Raw genomic sequence first — 27,311 nt, 5'->3', positions numbered from 1 at the left:
GTCAGAATTACACCAAACTTGGTCAGTAGCTTCCTGGCAATGACCTCTATGAAGTTTGTTCAAAATGGTTTATCTTGGGCCCATTTAGGGGCCACTAGAGTTAAAAACCTTTAAAGAACTTCTTATAAACAGCTTGATGGATCTTCATCAAACTTGGTCTGTAGCATCAAGATAAGGTCCTCTTGCAATTTTGTTCAAGCTGGGGTACTTGGCCCCTTTTAAGGGCCACTAGAGCTAAAACTAGAAAAAACTTTTAAAAGACATCTTCTCAGGAACTGCTCAGTGGATCTTCATCAAACTTGATCTGTAGCATCGTTATAATGTCTCTTCTCATTTTATTCAAATGGGGATAGTTGGTCCCTTTTAGGGGCCAATAGGACAAAAAATAAAAGTACCTTTTAACGACTACTCGTGAACCACTCAATGGATTTTCATCAAACTTGTTCCGTGGCATCATTATAAGATCCTCTCAAAAAAATTGTCAATCGGGGGATGCTTGGCCCATTTTAGGGCCACTAGAGTTAAAACTAAAAATGCCTTTAAATAGCGTCTTCTCATGGACTGCTTGTTAGATATTCATCAAACTTACTTTGAAGTATCATCATAAGGTTTTTTTAACAAGTTTGTTCAATTGCAGACACTTGGCCCCTTTTAGGGGTTGCTAGAGTTAAAGATAGAAAATCCTTTAACAAACTTCTTCTCATTAACTCCTGGATCGGTCTTCATCAAACCTTGTCTGGAGCATCATTATAAGGTCCTTTACCATGTTTGTTCAGTTGGGGGCACTTGGCCTCTTTAAGAGGACACTAGAGCTTAAAATAGAAATAAATAAAAAAAAAATTACATTTGCCATTGGTGCCATTGAAACAAAGTGGCTGCCATTTTAATCAAATATTGAAATGTTTTTGTTTTTTGCAGGTGTTCAAGCTCTGACAGATATAAATAACAAACAGACATTGTCACTTCTAGAAATGAATGTCAACTTTAAGATAAAAATCCATTGTGCAACATACGTAAATGTCAAAGAAAAAGGCAATGTAAGTCAAGCAGTGATGTTAAGAATTTCACAGTTTTGTTACCTGTAATACATGTGACCTTTTCACACCAGTAAGTCTTCATCAGTGCAGCTTTTTGTTAGCATTGTTTGTGCGATTCTTTTCTCTATTATTGGAGTAAAGACATTTTTGCAGACAAGACTAGATTGTCATAATGTCAGACATATATAGTGAAAAATTTCTCACTCAACCAGTTTAATTTTTATGTCCCGAGCATGTAGCGCTTGACTGACCGTCTGTCCATACATACGGTTAACTTCGCCTACAGCTCACATTTTTGACCCAATTTAATTCATACTCCTACTCAACAATCCTTGTGGCAAGATCTACAATCTGACCAATATATTCCTGGCCTTGACCCTAGTATGACCTTCACCTTCAACTTAAAACCTTGATAAACAACATTTTTTGGTCCTATGCTAGCATAAATGACCATAATTTTGTTAATACACTCATTAAATCATTTTTTGCAAGAACTACTAACTGATATTATAATTATAGAACACCTTGACCTGCATATGATCTTCACCTTTAAACTTAAAACAACATCAGTGGTCATTCGTACTAGGGCATGAATTGCTCTTGTTCCTTCTATTTCTGTTTGAATCAAGAGAAACTTTGTAACTCGAGAACTTTATTCATCCCATTGTGGTCTCTACTGATTGATATTTACTGTAATTTGTTTTTATATCTCTGACCACTATGGTCAAGTCATGTGACCACCATGGTAAAACTATGTGACCACCATAGTCAAATCATGTGGGCACCATGATCAAACTATAGTACCACTTACAAGTCATGACTGTGGTTAATTCAGTCACTTGCTTTACCGCTATACCTTGAATTTTCTTTGGTTTTACTTTTATATATTCCCTAGCTTAGAATAATGTTCAGAGGGGCATCTAATTCTTTGTCTTTCTCTCCCAGTAAAACTGTAATGTCAATGTTAAGACCTTGGCTGTAACATGACACGATAAGTTTCGTTGACTACATCTCTTAAACTACAAAGGCATGATGTTGTTTTTCCATTAGAGGAAAATCATAGTAAATTTACTTCTAGAGCAACAAGTCTTGTACAACTTACACATAACAGTCTTCTGGGTGTTGATTGCATGTTAAATGAAAATTTTCAGATATATTTAAAAGCTTGTTTAATGACTTCAAACACAAGAAATTAAATGGTATGGTATAACTTTCAGATTTATGTAAAAGCTGGCCTTTACCATGGTACAGAGCCTCTATGTGAGGTTAAACAAACGAAGGAAGTTGACAATACAAATCCACGCTGGAATCAATGGCTGGAGTTTTTATATTTACCTGACATTCCACGAAGCTCTAAGATCTGCTTTTCCATCTGTTCTGTGTCCAAGAAAAAGAATAAAAAGGTACATTATTAGCTCACCTGTCACATAGTGACAAGGTGAGCTTTTGTGATCACCCTTCATCCGTCGTCAGTCCGTCCGTCCGTGCGTTAGTGCGTCCGTACGTCAACAATTTCTTGTCTGCACGATAGTGGTTTCATTTATGATTTTATTTTAACCAAACTAGCACACAACTTGTATCACCATAAGATCTCGGTTCCTTTCTTGAACTGGCCAGATCCCATTATGGGTTCCAGAGTTATGGCCCCTGAAAGGGCCAAAATTAGCTATTTTGACCTTGTCTGCACAATAGCAGCTTTATTTATGACTTGAATTTAATCAAACTTGCACACAACTTGTGTCACCATAAAATCTCGCTTCCTTTCTTGAACCGGCCAGATCCCATTATGGATTCCAGAGTTATGGCCCATGAAAGGGCCAAAATTAGCTATTTGACCTTGTCTGCACAATAGCAGCTTCATTTATGATTTGATTTTAACCAAACTTGCACAAAACTTGTATCACTACAAGATCTTGGTTCCTTTCTTGAACTGGTTAGATTCCTTCATGGGTTCCAGAGTTATGGCCCCTTAAATGTCAGATCCCTTAATGGGTTCCAAAGTTATGGCCCCTGAAAGGGCCAAAATTAGCTATTTTGGCCTTGTCTGCACAATAGCAGCTTCATTTATGATTTGATTTTAACCAAACTTGCACACAACTTGTATCTCCACAAGATCTTGATTCCTTTTTTGAACTGGTTAGATTCCTTCATGGGTTCCAGAGTTATGGCCCCTTAAAGGTCCAGAATTGGCTATTTTGGCTTTTGCAGCCATATAGAGACTTCATTTATGGTTTTATTTGATACAAACTTCCAAAATATCTTCAACAACAATAAATCTTGGATTCCATGACAAATCAGATCCATTCGTAGGTTCCAGAGTTATTTTATATCTGATTACCTTCCATGACAAATCAGATCCAGTCGTAGGTTCCAGAGTTATTTTGATTACCTCCCCTGATTGTAATCAAAATGGATTTATATCAGTAAGTACTTATAGGACTTATTTGAAATTTCATTATTGTCATTAGTTGGACTGAGCCAATCAGGGTAGATAACTATGGACTGATTTTATGTCAAATTACCTCCCTTTATTTCAAATTAAAATGGGTATATCTCCGTAACTAATGAAGATAATGATCTGAAATTTCATTTATGTCATCAGATTTATTTGGCAGATCCTTCTTTTGTTCACTTACAATAATTTTTTTTTAATTACTTCCCTTTTACGTTACTATAAATAGCTTATTTTTAGTAACTTTTTTATTAATGGCTGTAGGGAAAAACCGAGACCACTTTCCTGTGGTACAACATGGATGGTACCTCCAGTTGTTAGGCGTATTTTGACATATCTGTACCTTGTAAGAATTTTTTTTTCTTTTTGGTTAAATTTCTTCCCTTTGTTGGTTCCTGTCCTTTGGACTTAGATATCTTTTGTGAGGACCTTCTTGTCCTCAAGTGCAATGATAACAGGTGAGCGATATAGGGCCATCATGGCCCTCTTGTTAGCTCACATGTCACTTTGTGACAAGGTGAGCTTTTGTGATCGCGCAGCGTCCGTCCGTCCGTCCGTGCGTCCATCCGTGCGTGCGTAAACTTTTGCTTGTGACCACTCTAGAGGTCACATTTTTCATGGGATCTTTATGAAAGTTGGTCAGAATGTTCATCTTGATGATATCTAGGTCAAGTTCGAAACTGGGTCACGTGCGGTCTAAAACTAGGTCAGTAGGTCTAAAAATAGAAAAACCTTGTGACCTCTCTAGAGGCCATACTTTCCAATGGATCTTCATGAAAGTTGGTCAGAATGTTCACCTGGATGATATCTAGGTCAAGTTCGAAACTGGGTCATGTGCGGTCAAAAACTAGGTCAGTAGGTCTAAAAATAGAAAATCCTTGTGACCTCCCTAGAGGCCATATTTTTCAATGGATCTTCATGAAAATTGGTCAGAATGTTCACCTAGATGATATCTAGGTCAGGTTTGAAACTGGGTCACGTGCGGTCAAAAACTAGGTCAGTAGGTCTAAAAATAGAAAATCCTTGTGACCTCCCTAGAGGTCATATTTTTTAATGGATCTTCATGAAAGTTGGTCAGAATGTTCACCTAGATGATATCTAGATCAAATTTGAAACTGGGTCACGTGCGGTCCAAAACTAGGTCAGTAGGTCTAAAAATAGAAAATCCTTGTGACCTCTCTAGAGGTCATATTTTTCAATGGATCTTCATGAAAGTTGGTCAGAATGTTCAACTGGAGGATATCTAGGTCAAGTTCGAAACTGGGTCATGTGCCATCAAAAACTAGGTCAGTAGGTCAAATAATAAAAAAACCTTGTGACCTCTCTAGAGGCCATATTTTTCATGGGATCTGTATGAAAGTTAGTCTGAATGTTCATCTTGATGATATCTAGGTCAAGTTCGAAACTGGGTCACGTGCAATCCAAAACTAGGTCAGTAGGTCTAAAAATAGAAAAACCTTGTGACCTCTCTAGAAGCCATACTTTTGAATGGATCTTCATGAAAATTGGTCAGAATGTTTACCTTGATGATATCTAGGTCAAGTTTAAAACTGGGTTACGTGCAATCAATAACTAGGTCAGTAGGTCAAATAATACAAAAACCTTGTGACCTCTCTAGAGGCCATATTTTTCATGGGATCTGTATGAAAGTTGGTCTGATTGTTTATCTTGATGATATCTAGGTCAAGTTCGAAACTGGGTCAACTGTGCTCAAAAACTAGGTCAGTAGGTCTAAAAATAGAAAAACCTTGTGACCTCTCTAGAGGCCATACTTTTGAATGGATCTTCATCAAAATTAGTCAGAATGTACACCTGGATGATATCTAGGTCAAATTCGAAACTGGGTCATGTGTCGTCAATAACTAGGTCAGTAGGTCAAATAATAAAAAACCTTGTGACCTCTCTAGAGGCCATATTTTTCAATGGATCTTCATGAAAATTGGTCAGAATTTTTATCTTGATGATATCTAGGTCAGATTCAAAACTGGGTCACATGAGGTCAAAAACTAGGTCACTGTGTCAAATAATAGAAAAAACAACGTCATACTCAGTTCAAAACTGGGTCATGTGGGGACAGGTGAGCGATTCAGGACCATCATGGTCCTCTTGTTTTTGCTATAGTGATCATTTTCATTTGTTACTTAAACAATGTACTTCAAAATACAGTTGAAATTACTATTTTAGTATTAGTTATTTAATTAGAAAAAGATAAAAGGTCAAAACGTTCCATATATTTTAGTGCTATAAAAGTGGATGTTTTCACTATTTACAGGTGGCGGGCAGTGAAAATTGCTGTCTGCTCAATAACGAGTTTTTTGTATCAGAAATAAACCAAACTTATACAAAGTTCCACTTTGCTGCAAAAAAAGGCCGCCAGAGCTAAAGGTTAAAATAGTGGGGAGACATGTTTTTTTTTGACAAAAACACCTTCTAGTTGACCTATCTTTACCTGCTAAGGAGTTTTTTTTGTAGACATAATAAATACATGTATTTTTTTGTGATTGTAAATTCTATGTATAAATAAAAATCATGTTTTACATTGCAGACACATTATGCATTGGCTTGGGGAAATCTTCAGGTGTTCGATTTTAACAACAGACTTTTGAATGATAAATTTAGTCTTCACCTGTGGTCCTTGCCACATGGTCTTGATGAGACATTAAATCCTATAGGTATACCGGGTTCAAATCCTGACAGAGACTGTCCCTGTTTAGAGATTGAGTTTGAAAAATTTAGTCCTACTCTGTCATACCCTCCTGACAGTCAGTTAGAGGAATTAGCAATGTATGCTACAAACAGAGATAGAGGACAGTCTTCCATGGCTTTGGTAAGTATTGGTTTTTGTCTATTAAGGTGTCTAGGACCGGTTCCACTTAAAGTGGTTGACCCACCCTGTAATGACTGTTGGCTGTTTCCGTGCAATTTCCTCCTATTGTCTTTTATTTCGGCTTTCTGTGGCAATAAATATATATAACTTAAACAAGCAAAGGTTTCCGTAACATCCGGAAAATGCCAAAATACCTCTTAGAAAACGTAACCGAAGGAAATTACTTTTTGTCTTTATATGTTCACTTAAGCTTTCAGCTTGAGAATTGCAGGACCTATTTTTTTCTTACGAGTGTATTCATGGGTGATGCAAATAATTTCTTGTAGCTTTTTTAATCACATCAGTTTGCAGCATAGTAAGGTACCAAACTTTATTTATCTGAAACTTGAGTAGTTTATGGTTTTACAATTTTTCAATGATGAAAGTAGTGCTTTATTATTTATTTAGTGAGTAAATGATTGGATTTATTATTCTTTAAATGTCTAGAGATATTTTATTTAAGACTTGAGCTTAGAGGCAATAATAAAAAAAAATCATCATACTTTACTAAAATTTGACATCAAAGTTTAAGGCAATTTTGTGGAAATTTGATGTTTACAGTATTACCTTGTAAACAACAACTCAGAGGAGTGATTACCACCTGTCAGAGGCAAGTATTATTTAATTTCCAACGTGAAATAATTTTTAGTTTCATTGTAAGCCAGAGACAGAATTTATTGATCTCTTTTTACAGCAAGCAGATGACTGGAGATTGGAAGAATCTCAGCTAATGGAGATCATCAGTCGAGATCCACTGTATGAAATCTCCGAGCAGGAAAAGGAACTCTTGTGGAAAAGAAGGTACAACTTTATTTCCTGATTTTAAGGCCAATAATTTGTTCGTTTTAGTGCTTCATTTCCTGTATTCAGGGGCATTTTTGGAGCATTTAAGAACTGTTTTTTTAACACCTTTTCGACTGCAATTTTATATACAATATACCCCTTATTTTCACATTTTTATGAGCTCACCTGTTAAATTTGGAAAAAAAAATAAGATCAAGTTTTTTCTAGGTAAAATTCTTTGTTTGAGATAATTAACATAAACTAAACAGCTAGTATCAGTCAACATAAGAGGGGCTGTAATATCAGAAAGAATCACAGTCTGAATAATAATCAGCATCCTCATCAGGATAAACAAAACAATGGCCAAGTGGGAGGGGTACAATAAATTTATATCGACTGACATATAGTGAAAAGTTCACAACAGCTGGATAACACATGTAACCATTGACATTCACTAGCAACCCTAAAATAGCAGTCTTTTTTAGTAGTGGACAATTTCCTTTTCTTCATATTTATGTGCGGAAAATAACACAGATTGTGTCTACAAATTATGCTAAATTGTATGACAACAGTTATTGGAAAATATTGAACAAATCAAGCAGGGGATGCGCTAATTAGTGAAATGAGATGTTATTGGTAAAAAGGGCTGTATTTAACGGAAAGGAGCATTTATTTCCAAAAATCGCAGTCAAAAATTTTTTCTTCCGAATTTGAACCATCTAGTTTGGTCGGCAGCCTTTTCTTATTGACAATCCTGATACATCCTAAATTATTCACTATTTCAGAGATTACTAGTTGCATTGTTGAATATATTGTAAATTATTCACTATTTCAGAGATTACTGTTTGCATCAACCTAACTCATTACCAAAGCTCCTTAGTGCAATAAAGTGGAATGAGAGGGAAAATGTCGCTCAGGTAAGAAAAACACATTTACTGTGCTATCAGTAATATTTGTTGGGGACTACTTTTCTAGGATTTCTCTGGTGCATCAATCTGCAAAAATAAAATCCCAATTTACAAATAAAATTCTTTTTCATTTTATATGCAAACATTGGAGTCCACAGAAAGTTATATCTGCACAAAATTACTGTCTCAGTCAAAACCACGAAATTCCTTTCCCATGAAATTAAATTTTTTCACGGTATTAAGTTTTTGGAAAATTGTTGTTGATTGATTAAAAAGTTTCATTATGATGTGATTTTACATACACCTTTGAATTTCTTTAAATGAATTTTCAGTCATTTCTTATCAATATTGTATTTTTTTTCATCTTCTTAAGTTAGCAGTTTAGTTTGGATCTTTAAATGTGTTCCAAAAAGACCATTTGTTTCTATTATAAATTTATTTTGTCTGTAATTTCAGTAAGGAAAATTATATTACTATTAAAAATGTGCCTGTATTGAAATTATTTGACTAAATTCACTGCCTTGGCAGCCTAGTAGTAGAGTGCCTGCTTTAGGGGTGGGAGGTCTTGAGTTTGGTGCCTGGCTGTGTCGTGCCAAGGACACGAAAGATTGTAGCTTCCTTGCTTAGCACTCAGAATTAAGAGGATAGCTCAAGGGCTGGTCAGTCTGGTGTCGGTTAAATGTGACTGAGTGGAGTATCATACCAAATGTCTATGAGGTTATATTCCAGTGAGGCAGAACTATAATGTTTGCAGCATTGCTCACTGCTACAACTAGACACTATTGTTTATATGACTGAAAACTTGTAACAAAGAGACGATGAACCAGAGAACACACACTTTATGCCAGTTTTCAATGGTTGAATACCAATGTTCAGCTTAGTCTTATTGACAAATGTTTCATATGATATACATGTACAGTTTTTATGATATGTGCACTGGCATTTGACAAAATTAAGTTTTATACATTTTATTTGTATTTCAGCTATACATGTTGTTAAAGCAATGGCCAACAGTTACCCCAGAAGTTGCATTACAACTGTTAGACTGTTCATTTACTGATCTGAAAATTCGACAGTTTGCCGTACACTGTCTTGAGATTGGCATGGCTGATGATAAACTGCAGCAGTATCTTTTACAGTTTGTACAAGTAAGACATTTAAATACTTCCAGATTATTTATAAGTATCTTAATTCTGATAATTATTTTTATGCCCCCGAAGGGAGGCGTATTAGTTTTCAACTGTCAGTCCGTTCGTTAGTTCATTCGTTCGTCACAACGTTAACTTTTTGCATCCAGGACCATCAAACTTTATATGCTGATAGTACTTATTGAGTACACGACCCCTACTGACTTTGGGGTCACCACGTCAAAGGTCAAGGTCACAGGGGCCAATGTTAACTTTTTGCATGAAGGCACTTTACTTGCGAACCACTGCACCCAGGACCTTCAAACTTCACATGCTGATAGTACTTATTGAGTACATGACCCCTACTGACTTTGGGGTCACCACGTTAAAGGTCAAGGTCACAGGGCCAATGTTAACGTTTTGCATGAAGGCACTTTACCTGCAAACCACTGCACCCAGGACCTTCAAACTTCACATGCTGATAGTACTTATTGAGTACACGACCCCTACTGACTTTGGGGTCACCACATCAAAAGTCAAGGTCACAGGGGCCAATGTTAACTTCTTGCATGAAGGCACTTCACTCGCGAACCACTGCACCCAGGACCTTCAAACTTCACATGCTGATAGTACTTATTGAGTACACGACCCCTACTGACTTTGGGGTCACCACATCAAAGGTCAAGGTCACAGGGGCCAATGTTACTTCTTGCATGAAGGCACTTTACTCGCGAACCACTGCACCCAGGACCTTCATACTTCACATGCTAATAGTACTTATTGAGTACACGACCCCTACTGACTTTGGGTTCACCAGGTGAAAGGTCAAGGTCACCAGGTCAAAGGTCAAGGTGCTGCGGGGGCATTTGTCACCATTAATGACAGCTCTTGTTATAAGGTGGTAATTTATGAACTACCTTATAGTTTGTTTGGCTTTAACTTTACCATGATTAAATCCTTTGCCGTGGCCGAGTGGTTAAGGTTGCTGGCTTAAAATCACTTGCCCTTCACAAATGCAGGTACGAGCTTCACTTGGTGCATTGAATTCTTCAACTGAGGAAGCCATCTGGCTGGCTTAAGGAAGGTCGGTGGTTCTACCCAGGTGAAATTAAAGAAAAAGATTGTTAACACTGTAGGGGACACATTTTTGATTTTATCTTCATGAAACTTTATCAGAATGTTAATCTTGATGATCTTTAGGTCCAGTTTGAATCTCGGTCATGTAGGGTCAAAAACTAAGTCACCAGGTCAGATCAAAGGAAAAGCTAGTTAACACTCTAGAGGCCACATTTATGACCATATCTTAATGAAACTTGGTCAGAATGTTAATCTTGATGATCTTTAGGTCAATAGGTCAGGTGAGCGATACAGGGCCTTCATGGCCCTCTTGTATAGGATAGTGCTGCCCCTGTGTTAATTTGTTGTAAAGAATAACTTCATAATCAGCCAAGATGTGTATCAATTTGTACTGCAATGTGTAATAAAACTATCTTATCAGTTCATTGAGACATGCTTTTTACCAAGTGTTCTTCTGTCTTTGTTCCAGTGAAGGTTTCCTGGCTACAGCATTACTCACCATTCTTCAGGCTTATTCAACAAAATAATAAGAGCAGATTTTCAAGAAGCAGGCTCCACATGCAGCCTTTATTCTATTACAATGATATGATTTTACTTTGAAAATTTTAGGCATTGAAGTTTGAGCCCTATCTGGACAATCCAGTTGCGAGATTCCTACTCAAGAGGTCTTTAATGAACCAGCGTATTGGACAGAAACTGTTCTGGCAATTAAAGTGAGATTTTTATCCTAATATTTTCTTAGACTTGAATTATAGTACAGAAGTATGTGGCTGTAGTGAGTTATAGTACAGAAATATATTGTAGCGATGAGTTTTAGTGCAGATATATGTAATTTTAACCCTTACCCTTCAAAATTTCTATAATGAACATGTCCATCTAGCAATTTGGACAGCACCATTAACTGTTAAAAGGGGTGCTTACCAAAAAGATAGCGACTGAATAGCGAACAGTGCAGATCATGATCTACACTGGTCGCAAAGGCATAACCAGTTGTGTCCAGCATGGTAAGGGTTAATAGTACAGATATGGTTCTGACTACTGTGTCCATGATTTCTGATCGATAGTTAGGCTCAGAAGTTTGTTGAAACTGGGTTCTTATTTGATATACCTTACAGATATGAAATTATCTTTAGCTGAGAACAATATTTTTTACTGATATGAAAAAATATTCAGTCTGTGAAAATCAGTTCTTTTCGTATTATCCTATCTATAAGATAAGATTCTGTGATGCATTTCGCAGACATCATACCGTTTAATTCTGTCTGTTCAAAATGTAAGATATCTTCTGTTCTATTCTGCTCTGACCTGTGTCTTTGATAGGTCAGTTAATGTTTTATGATATTGTATTTTTGTAGCTTGGTATCTTATTACCGTAATGTAATTTTAATTTCTTGTAATAGTTCAATTGCCATTTTTTTATTGAACATTATATAATGTTTTTATGTAAAGCACTTTTGAACGTGCTTTTATATGAAGAGTGCTATATAAATGTGGTATATAATAATAATAATAATAAGAAGACATGTGTATTTAATATTCTAATATGCTCTTCTCTGTTAAAACAGTCTTACGCTAGAATGACGTCACGTTAACGTGCAGTGACGTCAGTGTTTTTGTTGCGACCAAGAAAGAGCGCTACTATATTTTATCTACTGTTTAAGATTAAGGGCATATAAGAATTGAAATAATTTATAGCAAACTGTGATATAACACTATTTATACACTCTGGTGGTAATACGTCATAAAAATAATTTGACTTGGGCTGTCCCCTCTTGAAATTATATAACCGCCCATCGCGCATAAATGGTGTTAAAACACTCTTTTTGCTATAAATTATTTCTTAAATAAATGATTTGTTGTGAATTAAATCTAGGTTATGATTTCAGCAAGTCCGTATTTTGTTTTATACAGATCTGAACTGCATCACAAAGCAACAAGAGTCCGGTTTGGACTTATACTGGAAGCATTATGTCGTAGTTGTGGACCATTCTTACAGACATTGTCAAAACAAGTAGAAGCAATTGAGAAAATGACCAAGCTCACTAATATGTTGAAATATGATGTAAAAGAGGTAATTTGAGCCGTGCCATGAGAAAACCAACATAGTGCATTTGCGACCAGCATGGATCCAGACCAGTCTGCACATCCATGCAGACTGGTCAGGATCCATGCTGCTGTTCATTTTCAAAGCCTATTGCAATAATTAGAGAAACCATTAGCAAACAGCATGGATCCTGACCAGACAGCGCGGATGCCCTGGTTAGTCTGGATCCATGCTGGTCGCAAACACACTATGTTGGTTTTCTTATGGCATGGCTCATTTCTTGTTTTGAACTAAAGACTTGAGTAATCTCTCAACTGTAATGATTGGTATGGGATTGAGGAGGCAGTATTTCAATTATTTTGTCCCTTCAGTATGTCCATTAGACTACATGCTTGTCTAATTTTGTTAAAAGTAAAGTGACATTTTCTAAACCTAAATCAATCATGCACTATTTCATTGTGACTTAAAATTCCAGCAGTATAATAAAAAGCCTTAATCAAATAATTATGTTTCTTTGCAGGATAAAATAGAACAAATGAAGTGCCTACATGACCAGCTCCAGCAGCCAGATTATCAGGAATGTCTGCAGAGTTTTACCTCTCCTCTCAACAGTAGTCACAGACTAGGACTGCTGAGGTAAGTACACAGTTTAACATCTCCTTTCAACAGTAATCACAGGTCATATTCATTTGGGTGCTCTAATTATTCTGCATAAACGCTTAAGTTGACAGAAGGAAAAAGTGAAGTATTTGAAATGTTTAGAACATACGTGGACTGTTCTAAATAAAACCCAAAATGTGTTGGTGTGCCGTAAAACTCATATCAACAAACCTTTTTATAATAAACACATTTCATTGTTGAGAGGTTACACTGTATTAGTGTTGTATACACAAGTCAGTTTTATATCTCATTGTAACATAAGTAAATAGATGCAGTATAAGGCTTACGTTTTAATGTACTTTTGGTGTTGTATGTCAGTGCGGAAGAATGTGAAGTAAAGATGTCCAAGAAACGACCTCTGTGGATGGTGTGGCGTAACCCAGACGATCTGGCAGATCTTTGGTACCAAACTTATACAATTCTCTTCAAGAATGGCGATGGTAAGTGGTTATATTCTGCACTAAATTGTTTACTCTTGTCAATTTTTACCATGCCTCATGAATATTTTATTGTTTTTCACAAGTCATTCCAAAATTACCACATGAAAAATGATATGCCTTGGCAGCCTAATGGTAGAGTGTCCTTTTCGAGTGCGGGAGGTCGTAGGTTCTGTCCCCGGCCGCGTCATACCAAAGATGTGAGAAATGACCAGTAGCTCCCTTGCTTGGTGCTCAGCATTAAAAAAGGGAAACTGGCCTCTTCTCTCATACCCTTGTGGTGATGGATTCCATCAGGAACAAGGTGTCAGGAGTGATTAAAATAAATTGTAGAACTTCCTTCACAGTTGACCTAGAATAAATTATGTATTTATAAGCTAAATAAGCACAATTATTGGTCAAACTAGAAAAAGTTGAAGTAAAGTCAAGTAAAAAATTTTAGCTCACCTGAGCAAAATGTGAGCTATTTAGGTCACCCTAATTTACATGAAACATTGTCCGAATGTTTGTCATAGTGAAAATCTTGGTTACATTTTAAATTCCATATGACCTTTTTACTTGACTGTATTTAAATGCATCATTTTAACCGAAAGGATTTATTTTTCACTAGTTAGCTCTATTTCTTTAGAGGAATAGTTTATGGTTGGACTTAAACATTTTATTTATCTGACCCTGTTTTGAAAACTGTTTTTTCTTCAGATTTACGGCAAGACATGCTGACATTACAGGTGATAAGCGTAATGGACAGCATTTGGAAATCAGAGGGTTTTGATCTCAGGTCAGTAAATCTTTTCCAATTTTAATCTATGACAGGAGACTTTATATATTTTATAAAAAGAAATTTTATGATGATTTTGCTAACAGCCATTGTTCAAATATAACACTTTCAAAATCACAAAGGGAATATGAAGGATGGCAGGGATGTTTGCAGATATGAGTGCAAAATTGTGATGGATGTGCAGTAGGTTTTAACTGTTATATTGTAGTTTTAGTCACTTTACATTTATGTGTTAAACAAATAAAGCACAAATAGTCAGATACTTATATTAAGTTTCTTTTACATAAATTTCCATCAGTATTGCGGGTAAAGTTTAGATATTGCCAGCTTAAATTTCTTGAGCTCAGAATATTTCTTGAATGCAAAAGATAAATTGAATTCTAGCCTTGATTTTAATATTATTCCAGATAAATCTTTGTTTCTTGATAAATGTTGAGGTTTCTTGATAAATCTAGGTGTTTCTGGATAAATCTTGATGTTTCTGAATAAATCTAGGTGTTTCTTGATAAATCCAGGTGTTTCTTGATAAATCTAGGTGTTTCTTGATAAATCCAGGTGTTTCTTGATAAATCTAGGTGTTTTAACAAACCAAGTCCAAGGTTAAGGTACAGGACTGAAAAAAGATATATGTGACATTGATTATTTTCATGTCAGTTTATAAAGTGTTTCAGTCAAACCTGTATTTAAAGACCATACTAAGAAAAGCCTAAAAGTGGTTTTACTTAAAGATGTTCTTTATTCAAAGGTTGAATTACTCTGCAAATGTTTTAGTTGGAAATGAAATTGGTTGTTTTTAAAGCCAACTGGTCTGTTTTGTCACATGTTTTATATTGTATTCCCAAATTAGTTAACAACAAGAATAAAAAAATAATCATACTGTCAAAATAGACCAACCTTAATCCCAAAGTTAATGTTGATTCTTCCCTTCTAGTAATGGCCTATATTTGAAATTGGCTTTTTCTTAATGCAGTAATACGTTTTTTGTTTAGACTGACACCATATTGTTGCCTAGCAACTGGACAGGATGTGGGTCTAATAGAAGCTGTAAGAGATTCTACAACAATCATGAAAATCCAGGAGAAGGGCGGGGCTAAGGCAACTTGGCAAATTGGAGGTGCTAAAGCCTTACATAGTTGGATTAAACAGCAAAATGCAGACAGGTAAGCGAAGACGGTATAATTTGTTCTATTCTAAGTAACAATTTAAGATGCTAAATTTTATATCATTTGAAGTAAAGGGTTGGACTTAAGGGTGCTCTGTAGTGGTCACTTGCATAGCACATGTTGGTCTGAATGCTGCTGTTGTGAGTGAGAAAGACATCCAGCTTGCTTACAGAAAGGTGTGTCCAACTGCTCCTTAAATTATTTCTGGATGTACTTCATTGGTTTTTTCATCCATTTAAAAATATTTTTTGTCATTTGACCTAAAAAGTGTTGATGTGACTTTAAACCCAACAAAGACAAGAAACAAAAGACAGTAGGTTGGTGTTGCGAAGATGCATGCTCATATATTGAGGAAGCTACTGTGTAATCATCAATATTCAATGGAGGTTACTTTTCATGGATTTCATTTTGCATGAATCCAATTAACTAAATCCCATCCAGTTGATTTTTTTCTTCAAAAGTTGGAAGTCGCAAATTTGTATTCTCATGAAATAGTTGTTTGGCTACAACCCTGAAATTTCGTACCTTTGAAATAAAATCATTTTATGGTATCCAGTTAAAAGAATTATTCTTAAAGTGCTGTGTTGACTGTTCACTTTGAGAAGTCAATGAAGGGCATAACATGTGCCAGTATCGAAAAAAAAATCATGATTTGTATGTGTACATTGTATATAATGGAATGTTTCAGGTATGAGGAAGCTATTGACACATTTACAAGATCATGTGCAGGGTATAGTGTTGCAACATTTGTGCTTGGTATCGGTGATAGGCACTCTGAAAATATCATGGTAGCCAGAGATGGACGGGTAAGAATTTCCAGTTAAAATTAGTATGGCTGAATTGTAGTATGATCAGTTATTTGCTCAAAAAGCATTTTGGTTTAAAAATGTGAAGTGATGCCGAGGTAAAGCTTAAAACAGAAAATTCTCTTTGTTGGTGTCCTTTAAGGACTATACAAGGACTTTGGTGAATTTTGCATCTTCCAGATATTTCATATAGACTTTTGTTCATTTTGACGTCTTTCAGATATTTCACATAGACTTTTGTTCATTTTGGTATCTTTCAGGTATTTCACATAGACTTTTGTTCATTTTGGTATCTTTCAGGTATTTCACATAGACTTTTGTTCATTTTGGTATCTTTCAGGTATTTCACATAGACTTTGGGCACTTCCTGAACCATAAGAAGAAGAAGTTTGGTATCAATCGTGAAAGGGTGCCTTTTGTGTTAACAGAAGATTTCATGTGTGTAATAGCTAGGGGAAGGGACCAACCGCATAAAACTAAAGACTTTGAAAAGTAAGCTGATCTTTTAGCACCATTCCTGAAAGAAAACTGATACAACATAGCTGTAACCCTAGTTTGAACTGACATGCAAAACTACACCCTCCAAATATATATCTCTGAACAAGTCGTTAACATTTACTTAAACCCCTAAAAATTCAATACTGAGGAAAACCTCTTCAGTTTTTCATACCTCTCTCATGAAGTTGGAGAGACATATCCATTTAGTGCTGTCTGTCAGTCAGTCTGCCTGTCACAAAGTTTATTCACGCAACTTCTCTCACACCATTGGACAGATTTACACCAAACTTCACAAGAGTGATCATTTTCACGCATAGACATACATATCATCAGCATTTTCTGATTTGATGCTTTTCAGAAGAGTTATGGCTCTTGATTGATCAATTCTTTTTATGTTTTGGCCACTTTTCTTATATTATTGGGCAGTTTTGCACCAAACCTTAGAGGAGTAACCAGTACCAACACTTATTTTGCATATTGTTGGCATTTCCAAGTTCGATGATTTTCAGCATGGCCCTTGTTATGGCCCTTGATTCATCAAGTTCTATGTTGTTTGGACACTCCTCTTATATCATTGCGCTTATTTCCACCAAACCCCACAGGAGTGATCAGTGCCAAGCCTTATTGTGCATATTTTTAGCATGTTCCAGTTCAGTGATTTTCTGTGGAGTTATGTTATGCCTACTTTTCAAAGTATAAGTAGAGCTATCCTACTCGGCGTCACACCTTGGTTAAGTTTTTTGTACCAGTCCGTGTTTTGACAAGAGTGCATAACTCAGGATTTTTGCTAAATTATGGCCTCTTTTAGTTTACAAATCTTGGTTAAGTTTTTCATATCAGTTCATATTTTGTGTAAACTGTTTGACATATGGCTTTGAAACTTTCATCAAATAAAAAAGCTGAATATATCTTCAGATGAATGTATCTAGCTGCGTTATCTAACTTTAACTCTTTTAAAAACTTTTTACTATATACTTTTTCCATTACCAGATGTTATATGCTAAATGCCAAGTTTCAAATACTCAGTGTTATTAGCCTTGCCAGATGATAAATGCATGTTAAATTCTTTATTTAGAAAACTGAGAATTTGTCAAAATACATATCCACCAGGGGAGTGTGATCACTTTTCCCTACATGTGTATAATGGAAACTTTATAAATCTTCTTGTATGAAACTGCCGGCCCAGTTTTAAAATAATTTGACAGAAATGGTCCTTGTGTGGCCCTCTTCCAAGATTTTCAAATTATTCTTGTGTCTCAGATAACAGGGTCGCCAGGGAGCATGGTCACCTTTCCTAACCTTAAAATATCTTGTCAGAAGAACAGACCTAATTTTAGAATAATTTTACACAAATTTCCTTTGGTGACCTTGTGTGAAGGTTGTTCAAATTATTCTGATCTGTCAAAGAAAAAAAAATGGCCACCAAAGGATGTGGTCACTTTCCCCTATATTTATGTAGCGGAAACTTTAAAAATCTCGTCAGAAACTGCTGGCCTTATTATAAAATACATAAATTTACACAATTTTTTCTTAAGTGACGCTTTACAAAGATGATACACATTATTCTGTTTTGTCAAAAAACATGGTCCTCGAGTACTATTTTAAAATAATTCACAGACTTTTCCTTACAAACCATCTGTCAGAAGTGTTCAAGCAAGCAGTGTTACTCAGATGAGCTAGATTATCTAGGCCATTGTGGCACTCTTGTTGTTGTGAAGATAAGCTGTGTTCTTAGACAATATTTTTCCATATGTTACATCTCAGACTTTCAAAAGCTTTATATGAAAGTGACCTTGTTCTGTATAATGTATTTCAGATTTTAGTTGCTTTGTATGAAAGTCAGCTACCGTAGTTATGTCTTCCACACCACTGTGGTGGGAGACATATTAATTTACTCAAGTCTGTGTACGTGTGTGTGTGTGTGTGTGCGTCGGTCACAAATCTTGTCCGAATTCTTTAAGTTTAACTTTTCTAATCCGATCTTTACCAAATTTGTGGTTTATCAATAAGTCCTTGGCCAAGTTCTATAACTAGACAGATCAGCCCAGGCACTTCAGAATTATGCCCCTCGAATTACTAATAGGCCGCTTAATCCAAAACTTATCTTATAGGCCATTTACTCCAAAACTTACTCCAAAACTATCAAAGGTATATTTTCTGTGAGTAAACAGTATATAAAGACAGACTTACTATTCAGATGATTAGACAGTTGTGGGAGACATGTACTTTTCTCAAAAGCAGCTCTAGTTCTGTATAATGTTTTTCAGGTTTCAAAAGCTTTGTATGAAAGTCACCATGTTCTTGCGTAATGTATTTCAGATTTCAACAGCTTTGTGTGAAGATATACCTTGTTTTGAGGAAGCAGGCAGATCTGATTATAAACTTATTCACCATGATGTTATCATGTGGGATTCCTGAACTACAGTCATTGGATGATATTGGCTATGTGAGAAAAACACTTGCTGTCGATAAAACTGAGGAAGAAGCCATTCTTTATTTCACACAACAATTGAATTCAGCTTATAAAGATCAGAAGTACACAAAAATAGACTGGTTCTTTCATCAACTGAATAGTAAATAGGAATATTGCAGCTGTGCAACTGTGGACCATTTAATGTTTAGAACTGCTATTCTATTTGAACTGATTCCTTTCAGAAAACAGCTTGAAATAAATCAGAAAACACTTTACCTTTAGCCTGCTAATTTCTAAAATGGACTGGTATATCATTCAATTTGGGCAGCACTACTTATTATTCAAAGGGGTGTTTACTGAAAATTTATCGACTGAATAGCAAACAGTGCAGACCAGGAGCAGCCTGCTTGGACATACAGGCTGATCTTGGTCTACACTGGTCCCAAAGGCAGAATCAATTGCTGCCTATAGGCTAAAGGTTAAAGCATACTAATACCAGTGTTTTCTGTATGCAGTAATGTGATGATTTTCATGAATTTAATGTAAAACACTGAGAACGTAGAGCAAAATAGGATGTTGATGTACAGTAAACCCTGTATAAAGCAGCCAACCAAGGGATCAACACAAACTTGATGCTTAAAACAAAATGAAATTAGAACAAAAAGTTGGTTTGAGAAGTTAGCTGATTGGTTGCTTTACTGCCTGGTAACGTAGGTTCGACTGTATTGATAAAAAAAATCATGCAGCTTCTTTCGTTTTACACTCAGAATACATCCGAATGATATGAGCTTCAAGTTTCCAGTTTCACATTTAAACATCTGCTTAATGTATTCAGACTGCATTGTTGTGAAAATTCAGTAGCAAAAATCCAGTTGATGAATAGAAACAGCTATTTATTGTTTAATTGTTTTGAAAATTGACCAATCAGAACATTGTGTTCATGTCAAGGAAAATATTTATGGGTAATCATGTATGAAATGGTGGCAGATGTGCAATATTTAAGCTACAGGTCATTTATTATTATTTTGTTGTGTGGCTTTAAGACATCACATAATCTAAAACTAAGTTTTTGCATCACCATGCTTGATCATTCTGTTTGTTTTGTTTGTTTGTTTTGGGTTTAACGCCGTTTTTCAACAGTATTTCAGTCATGTAACGGCGGGCAGTTAACCTAACCAGTGTTCCTGGATTCTGTACCAGTACTAACCTGTTCTCCGCAAGTAACTGCCAACTTCCCCACATGAATCAGAGGTGGAGGACTAATGATTTCAGACACAATGTCGTTTATCAAATAGTCACGGAGAACATACGCCCCGCCCGAGGATCGAACTCACGACCCCGCGATCCGTAGACCAACGCTCTACCTACTGAGCTAAGCGGGCGGGCTTTGATCGTTCTGTGATGCTTACAACATGTGCATATTTTCATGTGATGTTACAAACTTAAGTGCTGAGTATCAGTGAAACATACATATGAACCTTGAATTTCACAATTTGGACATTGTTTTGCACTTTTCCCGAAAACCAAAATTATGATTACGCAAACTAAATTTGAACTGTAATGTTAACTCCGGCATAGCCATAAAATGACAAAAATAATGCAAAAGCATGGTTTACTGTGCCATCTGATAGTTTTTATCAAATCAAATGTTGTATTTTGGGAAATTTTATGAAATGCCCATAGAAACAAGTTTACATTTCTGTTGCAAAAGGCTACCTAAGGATACTAACAAACTTAAGGAAAGTAAAGCAAATCTAAACTGAGCCCATGGGGGTAAAAGCGGTCAATTTTGTGCACAATTCTCAAAAAAAAAAAAAAAAGAAATTGGAAATTGTTGCTTCAATGATAAAATTGTTCACAGTTTCCAAAATAACTACAGTGTAAAACCTCATACGAAAGGTCAATGAATTTCTCTGTCTTGTTATGGTTTAAATCCTGGATTAGCAAACCATTTTTAAAACTGGTTTATTTTGTAATTTTAGAACAGTTGAGGTTTTTAACATGAAGTAAATAAAGATAAAATGATTCAGTTTTTTTAAACAGTATCTCTTGAGAGGCATTTAATCACATATTAAAATTGCACTGAAAAGTCATTGCAGGTAGTTTAATGTTTTTGTTAACTTAAAAGAAATAAAAATGGTGCAAATGTAGGAGTTAATGTAACTGCATGAAATTCCCCTTTCGGACCACAAATCTCCTTTTCAATAGCCTGAAATCAGTCTTTTAACACTGTGAAAGGTTCATATGCATGGTGAACTAAATGTATTATAGGCCATGTGATGTTACATTTATAAGTGATGGGCAAGCTCTGTGTATACATAGATGAATTGTGTAATGTTTCAGTGAATGCTCGGAAGAGCTTAAGTCATCCAGTATTGAGTGTTGGTTCTGTGAGAATGATGTACAATGAGTAGTGTTGGTAAGATATAATAACCAGTATTTTAGAGAGTAATTATTGTGCCTCCTCCCAACACAATCCCCCCCCCCCCCCCACACACACAGACTTCAAGTAATAAATACTGAGTTATGTTGGGCCAAATAAGCTAAATTTTGTATTCTTTAAGGTAGTTCTGTATGTTTGGATAAAATTTTTTCTCCTTTCTCCACCATGATTTTTCAAACTTAAGAATATACTAAGAAAATGCTGCAAATAAAAAGGATAGGGTCATGTGCTTGATTTTTGCTAGATTGATTTGAAAAATTAGGACCTCACACAAGTTTTCATATTGGGCATCTATGGGAAAATCCATTTTTGCAAATAAATTTTTTTCTACAATGTTGGTTTTATTGAAACTTCTTAGAGTACTTAATAAATATTGTATATAATATGGTGAACTAAAATGTATAGGTCCTTGAGCTTGTTTTTGAGATATTTTGCAAACAAGTAAAGAGATTTGCATAGTACATGCTGATTTTAAGACATTACTTTGAATTATTTAATGTGTCGAACATTTTAACATCATTTTGTTATCCTTAGAAAGACATTAATGTTGTCGCTTTAATACATGTACTTAAAGTCACCATTTATTCATTATACAATTTTTATTTCCATATACCGAGCCCAGGCTTATATTTTATGTTATCTGGATAAATAACATTACGCCATTACCTGCCCCATGTTGGTTCTGGGATGACCGACCTGTGTATGAAAAGAATTGGAACCACGTAAGAGGTGACTAATAGGGTCTGAACACTTGGTTTTGCTGTAACTGTGTGATTCCAGCAGGTATACAAATTTTGATTCCATACCTCATGTTTTTATTGTGATGTAAATGAGATGTGGAACCAAAATAATTTGTAGTCCAGTTTGGCGCCATATAACCTATATTGTGTTGGTGCGCCATAAAACCCAAATAAAAAAAAAAAAAAAATACGCCATTACCTCCTGTTTAGCAAACAAGCAGAGTTGCCTTAAAACCAACAACTTGATGAAGTTTATTCAACTATGCTTATTCCATATTCAGTTATAAATTTTGTAAAGTCAAAGAATGGCTAAAACTGTGTTGAAATCTTGCATGTTGTTAAGATATTTATACTTGTTTAGAGTAACTAACATGTCATACATTTTAATATCATGCTTTATCCTTTGGCACTTCTATATATTTTCTCACGGGTCAACATTAATTCATTAAACAATTTTTATTTCCTTGTACAGAGTCCAGGTTTTATTCTGCATTATCCGGATAAATGACATTACAGCATTACCTCCAGTTTATCATATTTGCAGAACTACCTTACTACCAGTAACTCAATGACGTTTAATCACCAATTATAACTTTTGTAAAGTCTATTAATGGCTAAAACTGTATTGAAAAGTTGCATAATCTGAGTACAGTGTTAAAATATTCAACTTCTATAGAGTAACTATATTTGTACTGAGATGTTAGTTTCACAAATAGATATTCTTTCATTTGATGTGACCGTTATGTGATTGATAAAGAATGTTACGAAGAAATACCATCAATGTTTTATTATATTGATGTAAATGAAAGGTTTAAAGGGGATACATAGGCAGAATAGTGAATGAAAAATTAAAGTCCTGTAAATTATTATGGAGTCAATGTGTCGTACATTTTACTGAATACATGTACTTGATTAACCCTTACCCTGCTAAATTTCTAAAATTGACTGGTCCATCTTTCAATATGGGCAGTACCATTTATTATTTGAAGGGGTTCTCACTGAAAATTTACTGACTGAATTGTGAACAGTGGAGACCATGATCAGACTGCATGGATGTGCAGGCTGATCTTGGTCTGCTCTGGTTGCGAAGGCTGAATCACTTGTCGCCAGCAGGCTAAAGGTTAAAATATATGGATTATTTCTTACTTTTATGACATAATTTTGCAATTTTTATTATTTTGCCAACCTGACCCACGAATGCCAGGTTAGGCAAATATATGAAAATTGCTGTAAAATGTCATGTTTCATTTTACCTTTTAAACGTAATTCATTTTTACTATGGGCAAGGTTAGAGTTTTATTTTCATATTCAGATTATTGATCAGACAATTTGTCAGGTGTTTTCGCAACCCCTCATTAAGTTATATAGAGCAATTTTATTGGATAAAACAGTCTCTTTGTGTTCCGTTTATTGGCTGAGTAATTTCATATAAATGAATCATAGATTTATGTTGTGAAAAAGTACCCGAGTATCCCTTTAATGACATTGTGTAACAAGGTCTTTCCACTGACTAAAAAAAAGCCATGAAATATTGGTAGTAATATCATCCTAATGTACTATCACGGTAGCTCTACATATCACTGTATGGTTATTTTGTTGAGGATTTTGTTAAATTAAAAGTGTCTTTTGATTGCTAACTAGATCTGTACCAATTTTTTTTTATTTAAACAAACACATGAATATGAGGTAAAGTATGGTCATGTGTAATCATATCATTGTTTCACTATAAGATGACATGGTCATCATGTCATTGTTTCACTATAATATGACATGGTCATCATGTCATTGTTTCACTATAATATGACATGCTTATCATGTGTAATTCATAATTTCACTATAATGTGACATGCTCATCATATCGTTGTTTCACTATAATATGACATGCTTATCATGTGTAATTCATAATTTCACTATAATGTGACATGCTCATCATGTCATTGTTTCAGTATAATGTGTCATTATCATCATGTGTATTTCATCATGTCATTGTTACACTGTTATTACTTCTTTTTGTTTCATGTTCACTATATTCTTCCCATGTAATGTAATATTATTTGCATTTATAAAAAAAGTGTTTTGTGCTAGATTTCATGTACATATTTTATTTTTCTTATTTATTTTGTATAAGAATAAAGTATTTATAACAAATCTACTGTTTTTTTGTCACACAAAACTTTATTACTGAAATACATGTAAAAGCAATGGGCACTCTGTTTAGGACTGTATTTCAAGATATTGTATTCGCTTGAGTGTCATGGTCACACTTTGTAATATTGTGTGGAAAATCATGTCTTGGTAACCATTGAATATATTGGATTGAAACCATGTACAAGGCTTCCTAGTCATCAAATCTACCTCTCATATAACCAAATTAGGTAACTCTTATTTGAATCTATTGTAAATTATGACCCTTTTCTACTTAGAAAATTTATGGTAGTTTGAGTTTCAACTATCAAGCTGAAATCTCAGTAATAATCCGTATATTGGATTGAAACTTTCATACCATGCTCCCCAGTCATCAGAAGTACTAAAATACAAGTTGAGTGATTTATTATGTCTCCCACCACGCAGTGGTGTGAGAGACATATTGATTTACTCCAGTCTGTGTCTGTCTGTTTGTGTGTCTGTCTGTCACAAAGCTTGTCCGCATTCTTAAGTCGAACATTTCTCATCTGATCTTCACCAAACCGCCTCGGTAGCCTAGTGGTAGAGCGTCCGCTTCGAGTGTGGGAGGTCGTGGGTTCGATCCCCGGCCGTGTCATACCAAAGACGTAAAAAAATGGTACTAGCAGCTTCCTCGCTTGGCACTCAGCATTAAGGGGATAGTGCTAGGACTGGTCAGCCCGGTGTCAGTATAATGTGACTGGGTGGGGTATCATGCCACGTGTCTACGGCGTGATATTCCAGTGAGGCAGCACTATAAAGTTGGGCATTGTGCTTACTGCTACAAGTAGACATCGTCGTTTATATGACTGAAAAATTGTTGAAAAAGCCGTTAAACCTGAACACACACACACTGATCTTCACCAAACTTGAACAAAATGTGTTTGACTATGAGACCTCGACCAAGTTCGATAACTAGCGAAATCCGCCCTAGCAGTTTTGAATTATGGCCCTTGAATTACTGAGTGGATTCATTAATCACAGCCATCGAGAGAAACTAGACATTTTTCAGTGGGGTCCATTCATCAAATTCTTTAAAGTTACATGTGCAGTTATGTGTGAAATGTCTCAGTATTAACTACCGTGTGCCCAATCACGTGATCGTGCTACGTCATTTTGAGCTCGAAAGTGAGAGTGGAAAGGTAAACAAAAATTATAAATCGGGACATAAATTTTTAGCTCAACAGAGCACAAAGAGCTTGAGGTGAGCAATTGTGACCGGTCATTGTCTGGTGTCTGTCGTGTGTCGTCTGTCAACATTTGCCTTGTGAACACTAGAGGCCACATTTGTGCCCCAATCTTTATGAAACTTTGTCAGAATGTTAGTCTTGATGATCTCTAGGTCAAGTTTGAAACTGGGTCATGTGGGGTCAAAAACGAGGTCAGTAGATCAGATCAAAGGAAAAGCTTGCGAACACTAGAGACCACATTTTTGACCCAATCTTTATGAAACTTTGTCAGAATGTTATTCTTGATGATTTCTAGGTCAAGATTGAAACTGGGGCATGTGGGGTCAAAAACTAGGTCAGTAGGCCAGATCAAAGGAAAAGTTTGTGAACACTAGAGACTACATTTTTTACCCAATCCTTAAGAAACTTGGCCAGAATGTTAAGTCTTGATGATCTCTAGGTCAAGTTCGAAACAGGATCATGTGGGGTCAAAAACTAGGTCAGTAGGTCAGATCAAAGGAAAAGCTTGTGAACACACTAGAGACCACATTTGTGACCCAATCTTTATGAAACTTAGTCAGAATGTTAGTCTTGATGATCTCTGGGTAAAACTCAAAACTGGGTCATGTGGGGTCAAAAGTCAAAAACTAGGTCAGTAGATCAGATCAAAGGAAAAGCTTGTGAACACACTAGAGACCACATTTGTGCCCCAATCTTTATGAAACTTGGTCAAAATTTTAGTCGTTATGGTCAAGTTCGAAACTGGATCATGTGGGGTCAAAAACTCTGTCAGTGGGTCAGATCAAAGGAAAACCTTGTGAACACTCTAGAGACAACACTTTGTACCCAATCTTTATGAAACTTAGATAGAATGATCTTTAGGTCAAGCTTGAAACTGGGTCATGTGGAGTCAAAAACTAGGTCAGTAGGTCAGATCAAAGGAAAAGCTTATGAACGCTCTAGAGACCACATTTGTGACTCAATCTTTATGAAACTTGGTCAAAATGATAGTCTTGATGGTTTCTAGGTCAAGATTGAAACTGGGTCATGTGGGGTCAAAAACTAGGTCAATATGTCAGATCAATGGAAAACCTTGTGAACACTCTTAGAGACCACATGACCTAGATTCAAACTTGACCTAGAAATGGATAAGATAAACATTCTAACCAAGTTTAATGAAGATCGAGTTACAACTGTGGCCTCTAAAGTGTTCAAAAGCTTTTCCTTTGATTTGACCTGGTGACCTAGTTCTTTACCCCATATGACCCAGATACAAACTTGACCAAGAAATCATCAGCCAAACATTCTGACTTAAGTTTCATAAATATTGGGACACAAATGTGGCCTCTAGAGTGTTCACAAGCTTTTCCTTTGATCTGGCCAACTGGCCTACTTTTTGACCCAACATGACCCAAATTCAAACTTGACCTAAAAATCATCAAGACAAACATTATGATCAAATTTAATAAAGATTGGGCCACAAATGTGGCCTCTAGAGAAAGATTGGGCCACAAATGTGGCCTCTAGAGTGTTCACAAGCATTTCCTTTGATCTGGCCTACTGACCTTGTTTTTGACCTGTTATGACCCACTTTCGAACTTGACCTAGAGATCATCAAGACCAACATTTTGACCAAGTTTTATAAAGATTGGGTCACAAATGTGGGCTCTGGAGTGTTCACAAGCTTTTCCTTTGATCTGGCCTACTGACCTAGTTTTTAACCCCACTTGACCCAGTTTCGAACTTG

At 35.7% G+C, this 27,311-nt stretch overlaps 1 protein-coding gene across 4 annotated transcripts in view; it reads left to right on the top strand.

Moving 5' to 3' along the window:
• Window positions 1–20,873, top strand: part of LOC123527802 (phosphatidylinositol 4,5-bisphosphate 3-kinase catalytic subunit alpha isoform-like) — a 45,332-nt gene extending 24,459 nt beyond the window's left edge. For all 4 annotated transcript variants that reach the window (XM_045307479.2, XM_045307481.2, XM_045307482.2 and 1 more), the window contains exons 6-20: window positions 919–1,037; window positions 2,255–2,440; window positions 6,035–6,316; window positions 7,050–7,156; window positions 7,974–8,055; window positions 9,030–9,194; window positions 10,860–10,963; window positions 12,162–12,321; window positions 12,815–12,930; window positions 13,273–13,394; window positions 14,091–14,169; window positions 15,159–15,329; window positions 16,021–16,138; window positions 16,479–16,630; window positions 18,956–20,873. In XM_045307479.2, the coding sequence (XP_045163414.2) occupies window positions 919–1,037; window positions 2,255–2,440; window positions 6,035–6,316; window positions 7,050–7,156; window positions 7,974–8,055; window positions 9,030–9,194; window positions 10,860–10,963; window positions 12,162–12,321; window positions 12,815–12,930; window positions 13,273–13,394; window positions 14,091–14,169; window positions 15,159–15,329; window positions 16,021–16,138; window positions 16,479–16,630; window positions 18,956–19,217 (2,225 nt within the window). In that variant the 3' untranslated portion in view covers window positions 19,218–20,873. The remainder of the gene's footprint in view (window positions 1–918; window positions 1,038–2,254; window positions 2,441–6,034; window positions 6,317–7,049; window positions 7,157–7,973; window positions 8,056–9,029; window positions 9,195–10,859; window positions 10,964–12,161; window positions 12,322–12,814; window positions 12,931–13,272; window positions 13,395–14,090; window positions 14,170–15,158; window positions 15,330–16,020; window positions 16,139–16,478; window positions 16,631–18,955) is intronic.
• The last annotated feature ends 6,438 nt before the right edge of the window (window positions 20,874–27,311 follow it).

This window comes from Mercenaria mercenaria, chromosome 14 (assembly GCF_021730395.1).
Source record: "Mercenaria mercenaria strain notata chromosome 14, MADL_Memer_1, whole genome shotgun sequence".
NCBI classification, from domain to species: Eukaryota; Metazoa; Mollusca; class Bivalvia; order Venerida; family Veneridae; genus Mercenaria; species Mercenaria mercenaria.
The sequence above is the reverse complement of the archived record's forward strand: the minus strand, read 5'-3'. Positions and strand labels throughout refer to the sequence as shown.